This window comes from Sparassis crispa, assembly GCF_003851025.1.
Source record: "Sparassis crispa DNA, contig_000011F, whole genome shotgun sequence".
Taxonomy (NCBI): domain Eukaryota; kingdom Fungi; phylum Basidiomycota; class Agaricomycetes; order Polyporales; family Sparassidaceae; genus Sparassis; species Sparassis crispa.
The window spans coordinates 272,376-283,567 of NW_020939757.1; the positions used below are offsets into that span (position 1 = coordinate 272,376).

At 43.5% G+C, this 11,192-nt stretch overlaps 1 protein-coding gene across 1 annotated transcript; it reads right to left on the reverse strand.

Moving 5' to 3' along the window:
* Positions 1-9,156: 9,156 nt before the first annotated feature.
* On the reverse strand, positions 9,157-10,507 carry SCP_1100970 (hypothetical protein; the record flags this gene model as incomplete). The annotated part of the gene is made up of 5 exons (XM_027762533.1): positions 9,157-9,568; positions 9,628-10,063; positions 10,118-10,161; positions 10,223-10,320; positions 10,388-10,507. 5 exons carry the CDS (start codon positions 10,505-10,507, stop codon positions 9,157-9,159), a joined length of 1,110 nt encoding a protein of 369 aa, XP_027618334.1.
* Positions 10,508-11,192: the final 685 nt, after the last annotated feature.

The window sequence follows — 11,192 nt, forward strand, 5'->3', positions numbered from 1 at the left end:
TTGCAGTACTGTTACATATAGTCATATGATATAAGATACTGATGGTATGACTGTCTTTTAAAAATTCAAATGAAAGGATCATCTGAGCATGAAGATCATGTCGATCAGGTAATAAAGTCAGTAAAATAGATATAGTGTCGTGGTGGCAATAATACAATATTTTGTTGATTCAATTGATTCAATTGAATGGACCATTTGATGTATACACGAGGATGTGCGCCCAGCGTCTGTCGAGTGTAAGGAGTGGTGTAAGGTCATCAGTATCCATTCTGTTTTCATATTGTGGGACACCGTCATTCTGTTGGTCATCGTATATCCATCCTGAGTTGTCAGAGTGGAGGAGACGTGTTGTAAAGTGACTAGATCCAAAGTATATTACAGTTGCCAATGAGTAGGTGGTCTGCATATTGAATTCCAGATCAAATATGGGAGTGATAACTGTATGTTCCTGTGAAGGATATTCAAAGTATAGGATGGGCGGTGGTGTAATGTTGCTTATATTATGATCAACTTCACTGTTGCATTGACATAGTAATCTTCTTGCATGCAGAATGGATGATGTCATGGTCTTACTTAACCAAGTTTGTATAGTTTGAGTTTCAGCAGAGGACTGCATGCCGGTGGACACAATAACAGATGGGATTCTTAGTGTGATTGGGCGTGTTTGATGACAGGCAAGACACTGTATGGTCGTGACTATATTGTTAGTGGTGTTTTCCAATGCACATTCAATTATGCTTGCTGCAGAGGCAAACTGTGGACCATATCTTGGATATTCCATAGGTGATCGTCTACTAAGAAAATCTCGGAGAAAATCACGTTGCATGTTAAACTGCTTAGCACTGGAGTCTGGGCTCAGATTCTCAAAACAACTGACCAACAGACTAGCAATAGCCGACTGATTCTTCCACATTGCATGCAAAGAAGAGCTCAGTTGAGAGTAGCTGTGATAAAGTGACATAAATGTGGCATCATATGCACATGAGTAGTCTGTGGATGACCATTGGCAACCGTGCTTGTACATGTATGGTGATGAGTCAGAATGTGGCATTGACATTGATGGCAAAATCCCTGATTCTTCCATTTGTGAGGCTTTCCGTTTGGTTCCTTTTGACTGTGAGCTACTGTCACTAAAGTTGACATGAAATGACTTTGTGGAGATGTCATCTTCACTTTCAGGATTTGGCAAAGGTACGAGGGATCCTGTTTTAAAGCCATAGTGAATTAGAGTATTTTGCTCAAGCACTTTAAATTTCTGTGTCTCATGGTATAGGTCAGCAGAAACAGGCTTGTTTAGCTGTTCCAACTTTACTGGCTCTGAGATGAATAGGCCATTTCGTGTGCATGCTCTCGATGCAGCAACGTAGGCTGCAAAGCCGCCCTCAGTCATGTTGTTAAGTACTTTAGGCAGTGTTTTGCCTTGCGATGTGTGGCCGGTGACCGCAAATGCAGGTTGTATGATGAGTTGCAGTCGGGTAACTTGGTACCTTTGTGTATCTTCATTGGCATCTCTAAGTGTAGTTGTAAACTGCCATGTTGTTGGAGCAATAGGCACATAGCCTGAAGGCAAATCAGGCAGATGTACCTTGCTTGTAGGAAACTCAACTATAACACAATCTGCATATGTGTATCCAACAGGACAGTGTTTAATCGAGATGTGCCTAACTATGCCTTGAGCACCATTGGTGATTCCAAGTTCTGTGGAGATGTTTCGACTGCATAGTACCACAGGCATGCCTACATATAATGAAATGAATGCTGGGAGGGCACCTTCAGAAGTAAGTGGTGTTACATTGAGCCACAGAAGTGCATCACGAGTGGATTTCTCAGGTACCTGACCATCAATCTTATCGACCGCTGTGCATATTATTAAACTCAAACCATTGTCTGCATCACAGTTTGCCTGTGCCTTTTCAGTATTAATAACTTGTCATAGCAGGTTGGTATTGACAATTACTGTAGGATCATCATCATCATCTTTTATTTGAAGGCCATCAAGATGGGTCGCTGACTTAACTACCCGTGTATTAAATAGGTCAACATCTCCCATTGTGCATTCACGTGTTCGCAATCTGTTGACTGCATCACCATACTCAGGATCATCTTTCATACGTTGTTGCTCAGTCAACTCTACGACTGCATTTACTTGCTTCCATGCAAGTCGACCAAGCCTCTTGCTGAGTTCATCTGATGTCTGTCTTGCATATGCTGATACAGATGTGTATAGCGGTGTGCCACCTACTGGAGGATATTGATAAAAATCTCCCGCAAAAATTATATTAATACCTCCAAACCATACATCTGGTTTTTCTTTGGCATAATGTAATGCATGATCTATCTCAGAGAGTAACTGACAGCTAACCAGTGAGATTTCATCAATAAGTACAAACTCAACATGCTGCCATTCATTATGCAATACTGTACGATTTTGAACACTAATTGTTACTGTATAGTCCTGTTCACTTTCGCCCAGTCGCCTGTTGCCTTTACCCTTTGTCTTTGATTGTATCTTCAAACCAAGTCCTTTGTGAATTGTCATTCCATCGATTAGGGCAGCAGCAGAGCCGGTAGGTGCAAGAAAACGAATTTGGTATAAGCAGCCAAAGTATGTCATCAATTCTTTCAAGGATTTGACAAGATGCGTCTTGCCTGTGCCACCAGGACTGGTGAGCAACAAGTACAGTGGTTCCATTACAGTGTCTGATTTGACCACATAGTTTTGAATAAAATGTTTTGCACAAATCTGAATGGCACATGCCTGCTTAGCATTTAAATTGTAGGATGTCTGAACAGACTGTAGAACTTTCATTGGGGACTGTTCAACTAATGCAGTAGTATCACTCATATTTGGGGCTTCTGTGCATGTGGTTAATTGTTCTGGTATTGTAGGCGTCATGTAATACTCAGTGTATGCAGGAGTTTTTTCGAGAGTAAACTGAGAGCTCATGTTGCCAGCATTACGTCTTTTCTGCATTACTTGCATCTCTTGCTCATGTAGGGCTGACTTTCACTTCTGCAACTGCAAGTGGGTTATATTATATTTAACAGTGGATAGTGCAGCTATCTTGTGATAAGTGTTGTGATGGAGCCAATTGCACTGTTCAAGTAAAGAGACAAACTGCTGTATCTTAAAGTCATTGACTGCACTTCGTCTATTATGTGATGTAACATCAACATCATCATCTGTGTCTGCTGTAACAGATGAGTACATGAATTTTGTCAAGTGACGTGATTCTGCTAGCAGTGTCGCTCGCTTGCGCAACCGTTCACTGTCTCTTGCATCTTCGCATTCATATGCTGCCTCCCAGTTGCGCATCTTGGTTTTGCTGAACTCACTAAAGTCATATACACTGAAGGTATGCTGAAAGGTGTCACCGTACTCTACAAGTGGAACTGTATCACTGAATGGTTTAAAGTGTGCCAGCATAAATATTGCATACCTTTCACTATTTTCACGGTGAGGGATCAGTGTACCAATTGGACGTGGAACACGCTCCATATTAAAGTCAACATGCATTGGACTGAAGTGCTCAACAAGTACATGTGTATCTGCAAGAGGATGTTGTTCCTTTACAGAAAGACGTGGAAGTACACCTAGTCGATCATCTGATGTATGATGGTTATGCTGTGCTGTTTTAGACTCTAATGTGAAGTATCTGCAGAAGTCATAGAAGTTTAAGTGAGAAAGAGTGTCTGGTCTGTAGATGTAATCATCAATTTGGTTCCCTTCGAGTAGCTGTCCATTTTTATTCACTTTAATATTGATAGTACACTCTTCTATGTCATCAGCATCAGAATGATTATCCTCACCACTCTGACTTTTAATTTGCATAGCAAATGAATAATGCTCTTTGACATAAAGCAGTAACAAAATAGATAGCAAGGGCTTTGTAGGATGTGATGAAATACTATCGCCTCTCTTACGTATGTACCAGGCTGCTTGCTGAGAGTGGATCTGTTGTTGACGCAAGAATTGAGCCAAGCACCTATTTAGTAAGGTTTTTGTACTGTAACTAGTCAATTGCGAGGATTGGTCATTGCCACTGAGTAAACTTGCTACTGCCTTTGATAACAATGATAGCATCTGATAGGTTTTTAGGTCAACCTTAGTAATATAGTCTGTAATATAAAACATTGCAGCCTTCGCAGCTTTACCAGAAAGAATACATTTAATGTGATGATTATGTCTGCAAAAAACCAGAATATATGGATTGTAGTAGTTCACATTTGCATCTTTACACATCAGAATGACAGAGTTAGTATTACGATCAAAATATGAGCTCTCAACAACCTCATGGGGAAATAAAAATCTGCATTTACCTTCATTACCGTATTTTTCACAGACTTTACGGTGTTGATGACGCTGCAAGACTTCTCCACATTTTTTAATTTCAGTGACAAACACTGACTCCCATTCATTCAGAATATTGAGTGCCGATTCACCAACAATAGGTGGTTGTGGTGGTCGTTCAATACGAGGTTCGTACATTGGATCAACTTGCATATCAATATTAGGCAAGTGATGAAATATAATGCTCTCCCAGTATCTGAAAAATCGGCATACAAACTCATGACTGTCATGCAACCTCGCATGCAAATCAGAAGGATTCAGACCTCCGAGTAGCCATAATACAAAGTGACCATGCAGTGTACCACGCTCAGTACATTCAGGTGTACCATAAAATGCACGCAACTTTCCTAAGATTCCACCTTGCCTTTTGGAGCATCTCTTAGAAAAATCCCAGCCCAAGAGGTCTTCAAATATAGTGTGTATACAAAAGTAGAAGAAATCGCATGCTGCAACTGGATCTTTGGCCAGCCGCAAAGCACATTCATGTGCAGGCACAACTAGTGGAAATCGTTTGGCCAAGTCTACAGTAGTGTCACCATACATGACTTGGAAAATTGGATTATGTGCAGGCGAAGAATTTATGGTCATGTAAATATGTGGCATGCCAAAGTAACCAAAGTAGCTACGTATCTCATTTCTGACCTGATTTTTTGAGGCTTGAGAATCAGGAATATGTCCACCAATAGTGTTCACATGCTTTAGCAAGTCTAATGCACCTTTTTGCTGGTCAGTCAAATCTGCATATTTACCTTCATTCTCAAGATGGTTAGAGACTGACATAAGCAAGGAGGGTGAAAGAGTGACTAATCTTCTAGCGATAGTCTGAAAGTAGGGCTTTTGTACTGCAAAGTGTGTGTGTAAGTGAGCAGAGCAACGCTGCCATATATTAAGTGCAATAAACATAAACATGTGATGATACTGAAATGCCTTGTCTGCAAGATCAAGATAGTAGTTGGCCTGAGTATCAAACTCTATTGGCTTTGGCCTACTAGGATCTTCAAACCCACCAATGCCAAATGGATATAGTGTTGGAAACATACCTGGAAACAAGTTAGGATTGTTGTATTCAGAGACAGGCAGCATACCATGATGAACTACAAGATCAGGTTGCGATGCAGTTGGATTAACTATACTTCTTATTGCCGCAGCAGTAAAGCTTCTCCCACTAAGTTTATCTCCTTCTGGATCTGACATGCCCATTTTCTCCATCATGCTTTTGGCAAATAATTCTGCAGGATGTTCTGAAAAGCCTGCCATTTCATTTTGAAATATAAGTGTAGTATCCATTCTGTGATCTTCGACAATTCGTGAACTAAGACCTGGTAACACATCATCTTCAGGATACATATCAAGTGCAGACAGATCAAAAGTCATATGTTTATACAACTTGTTATGACTCTTAAGCCACAGTAAGAAGCTCCAAATCTTACGCTTCTGCACACGATACATGTTTCCTACGTACTCAGGCTTAAACTTATGTGGACCAATAAAAACAACTGTAAGCATACCAGCAACATCGGCAGGTGTTCTTGGAAGCACTGATGCTGTGGAAACAACATTTAAATCATGTGCACATGTGTTTCCATGAAACACCTTTGGCTGTGCAGGGTCAGATGACTGGTAAATTCTTGTGACATGTGCAGTGCTACGGTAGATTGCACAAACCATTTCTTCAACTCAGGTTATATCATTGTATTGCTCAGGCAGACAATCACGATACAGATTATTAACTAAGCCATATTGTGGTGTAGTACGATGTTGTATTGCTGTATAGCAGCTCGAACAAATTTTGATAGCTGTGACCATGCCATTATCATAAGTCAGCCCTTTCTTATCCAACATACAGCCGTCTAACCTTGAGTCCTTAAAAACAAACTCAGAGCTATTCTGTTTAACTACGCAGTTTTCTAGAATGAAAGGATCTGTGATTTGGAATGCAGATAATACTTGCTTATTCAGCAGTAAACCATCCATCTTATATTCAGAAATATGAATCTCATGTGACTGACGAGCACATACAGCACAAATTGAAGGTGAATGCCACTGAGTATGAGTGTAATAATTGTTCAGACAGTTAAGAATCACATCGTGAGGAACAAGTTGTGGCCATGCATCAATATATGCTTTTGTCTCTGCACTGTCCTGTTCAATTTCTAACGCCTTTTCAACTCTACGCTGCTCTTTCTTTGCATCACTGTTTGTATGAGACTCCATGTTTAATTTATCAAAAATCTCAGATGGAACACTTGACTTTAGTAGCTTGAAAATCAGTTCACTACGAGGACTACATAACTCACTCTGAGATAAGAATGGTAAATGACACAAGATAGTATTCAAAAACTTTGAAGATTCAACTTTGAATAAGTACTGGGACAACTCAACAATATGCTCAACTATAACTGTGCAACGTGCATGACATTTTACCGACAATTGGTTTGTAAATGTAATACCATAGTTATAAAGTGTTCGCATTAACACAGATGACAAACAGTGAATGAGAACACTAGCTGGAGTGACAAACCAGGGTAATTCTATACATAATTCTACAGGTGGTATGGCATATCCAATTAATGTATGTTCCTCAAAAAGTGGAGAGTTCGCAGAACGTATTGCTAGTGCTACAGCTTCACCATACAATTTAATATACAGAGCACTGAGCAGAGCATACTGAGATTTGAGAAGTTGATCATCACCATGCAGACACTTTGCTACATCTTCATTGGACATAATAGCAACAGATGCACGACTCAATTGAAAGTCAACAAGAAGTCTTCTGCAAATCTCAGACTTGTTACGATCTTTCTGAGGTATTAAACAGTGAGATGACACAGCTGCAGACTGCAGAGTATGAAGACTTAACCTTTGGAGTGTACGCAAATACTGTTCATCGGACAAATAGAACCATGAGGGATTGAAATCTGCCATGGCTGAAGTCAATCGCTTACGCTACTTCAATCCGAAGATTTAAAGGTGTTTGAACACAAATCCTTAGTGTACTTGAACAGCATGCTTGAAGACAAATACTTAATGTGCTTGAACACAAAATATTTAACGTGCTTGAACACGAAATGTTTAACGTGCTTGAACACGAAATGTTTAACGTGCTTGAACACGAAATGTTTAACGTGCTTAGACACGAACTCAATCAAAACAGCACTGTGAAACTGTGAACACAGTATCACAAATAGCAACTGCATCGTGCAAATTAAACTGTAAGTATCCATTTGAACAAGTCAACAAGCATAGATGCACCTATTTTGCAGCTACACTCGTCCAAAACAGTCGCAAAAAACGCGAAAACTATGTCTTCAAGAGAGCAGGTCCGCGTAGATTCTACATGGTTTAGTGGTGAATCAGTAGATTAGTAATAATACGAGAAGAAGAATACACTCACGTGCAAAACAGAATGATGTCGTATAGCGACTCGTCGAGGAGCGACACTGAGGTGTAACGTCGTCCAGCAGCGCCAACATCGTCGAGAAATCGAGCGCGCACGTGATGTTTGTGAGCGCCATCCTACGTGAATAGACCTGCACTGGAACACCATCGGCAGGTCGAGCGCAAGGGCGAAATGTTTGCGAGCACAATCTTACATAAATAGACCTGCGCTCGAACAGTGTCGACAGGTCCAGTGCAACAGCAACGTTCGCGACCGGAACCCTAGACGGAGCCAAGACTCAGATCGTAAGTGTTATTACTCAACTTATTTACTGATGTTGTTTTCGCACAACTTCATTCGCAGAGGCGTCTGCCGTTTCCCCTTGCCAAAGCCCTCCTTCAGTTCCTGGAGTCGGGGAAGGCACCTGCCATATAGAGATGGTAATCCTAGGCTTACATGATGCAGGTCACCTTGTTAGTCATCGTTGTGACCCGACATCACATCTGGTAGCGCCTGTGCCCGCCGCCACCTCCGAGCAGCCCACCCCTGCAAGTTGCGCAAACACTCCGTAGACCATCATCAAAGGTGCCTTTCAGCTACTGAGTGTATGGTTTTACTGCAGGAGACCCTTACTTACCTCCTGCCGCCCATTTCATAAGTAAAAATAATTCTCAGTTAAGGACCTCAGAGCCCCCCCCCCCCTACCCTGTGTCTTGGAATCTGCCGGTGCATACCCCTTGCACCAAAGCGCGTATCAGAGACTTATCGATGCATTGGAAATATGAATTTTGTTGTTGAGGTCTGTCGTCGAGGATAGATCAGGACATTAATGTTGAGTATACTGTGCTATTATGACCAATCCGGCCAGTCACGCGTCCGAACGGGGTTGGCCAGGCCGGAATCCTAGACATGTCCTATGTCACGGGTGTAGTGGCCGGATTGGGTACCCAGACCGTGACTTGGCCGGCTGGCCGGTCACCCCATCAGTTTTCCCTCCCCAGCGGCTGGCTTGGCCGGCTGGCCGCAATGTGTCCACTGTCCGCTGTCACGACCGTTCCGGCCGGGTGGCCGGATCGTTACAAGGCTGTCCGTTGTCACACCCCCGGCCGGATTGGTCGTAATGGCACAGTAATTTGAACTTGTTGCAGATAGCGACACTCTTCCAAATAATAAATAGACGTCATAAATGAACAGTCTGGCCATTCGTTGTGTTACATTGTTGTAACCGTCAATAGTTGAACACTGGAGAATGTAGCTGGTAGTTCTGGAAACAAACACGATTCTATTCCCATTCAAAACTTCTTGCTCTCCTTGGTAGCTTAGCGTACGAATACAATAGTGCTGGTCGGGAATGGTGATACATCGTAGTAAAGTGCATCACCAGCCACAAGAACATAGCAACATGAGTCACTGGAGACCGAACATCCTACATCCCACCAAGCGCCAACTCCACGTCCGCCTTCGCAGGTATATCGTCTGGCACATCGCGGCGCGTCTCAATCGTCTTGGTGATCTCGATGTCGATGTGGTCGGCAAGCGGGACACGGTGATCCACCCCCCGCGTCTCCAATTGGTATACGTCGTGTTCAAGGCTCCTGCCTGCAGAGACGGCACTGCGCAAGTCGTGACTCGAGAACCCGCGCATGCGCAACTGCCCGGAGCAGTGCGACGAAGACATGTCTGTCTGGATGATCCCCAGGTGGACTTGGCGGAAGATGCGCGTAGCCATGGCATTCTTCAGGGCGATATTGGGAATCGGGAACATCGCACGGAAGACGGGAGATGTATGGGGCGAGAGGATCATTGACATCGTCACCACGCCCATTGCGACGGATACGCTGAGGAGAACAGGTCATTTTGGTAATCGCGCAGCCAGACGGGAGAAATGAGTCCGCACAAGTAGTACCACTGACCGCCCTGTAAGAGCAGTTTCGATATTCTCGGAAGCCCGTCGCCTCGGACGAACGCCCTGAATCGATCCCTTAGGCTGCTTCCCTGCATCGAGGACGATGCGAGCCTGTATGAAATGGCGAAAAAGGAGAGTGTGTCGGATGTGACACTGGAAATCACGACCAAAGAGCCAAAGAACTTTACGCCGGAGTCGATGCACCAGTCCGTTGTGCCTATGTGCATCCCAGTGAGGGAAAAGGGAATCAAAAAGGCGGTGCCGAGAATAAAGAGCCATAGGACCCCAAAGATCACCGCGACAATCCTTGAGTTGTGGAAAACCGCACAGATACGCAGATAGAAGAGCGCCGATGTAGACGGAACGCTGATGGTGAGGGACCAAGTCATGACATCCAGAAGTATCTCGCAGGAGCCTACGGGAGCGGCTGCAGGAGAACGAAATCAAAATATATCTCGACCACTTGATGAGGTGGATGAACCCTGAAATATGACGCTAGTCAAAAGGAAAGAGAAAACGCTTATCCTGAATTTCATGACTGAGATAAACGGATTTCCAGAAGTCACGTATAATTGAATAAGCTTACCGAGAGGTAGAATAAATAATGCTGGAAGGACAGATGGGTGCCTTGGATATGATCTTGTACTCGTCCGGCCAAGCAATCATCCAATCCCAGATAAATACCTGAGAAGGAAGTAGGTCAGCCGACGGGTGCAGAGACTTGTATGTCAAAATGCAACACTCCGCCTACCGAGAGAGAAGCTACATAGAGGTAGCGTGAACCCTCGTATTGATTGGCGGCGGCAGGCGATAGCCACGCCAGAGAAGTGTATGGGTTGGGCAGTTGTTGAGGGGACGGTACAGTAGCCATGGTTGAGCGACCGTGAGTACAGATGGGACCGGTACTCCAGAAAGAACCACTGGTCACTACTATATACCGATGAGCATGGGACTTCCTATGGTCCCAGAATGCCAACTGATACATGGGGCAGTGTGGGTAAATTTAAACCCACTCGAACACAACGTTGGTGGGTTGATGTGCATTGAGATGTTATCACGCTATCTGCTATTAGACGATTCAAATTTTGAAGATAAACACATACAATTGCTTCGAATTTAATTTGTGAGTGCGGCATCATCTGTGCGAACCAGTTAGTCGCTCACACTGGACCTTATCGCGCGGCCTGAATCAGCCACTAAGTTATTGATCACATACGGACAGATAATCACAGCATGCTTGTATACAGGTCGCCAGCGATGGTGGAGACACTTTGCTGATGCAGTGAGCGAGTTGTATTCTTCCCGAGGCCTCGGTACAATGGTGCTGTGCACATCTGTTGAACACGACCAAGAACAAGGACTGTCAAAGAAACGGTAGCTTCATTGGCTGTGCCACCCTTCTGCGTCTTCTGCAGGATCCAAAAAAAAAGATTGCATTAGATGATACTCCGAGTCTGGGTATCATGGAAGATTGCTGCGATGCCTCTGCCATTCGCCACCATGATCGATCTCGAGGCCTTGCAAGGTGGCCTCACGGCCTGCTGTGAATATCTACT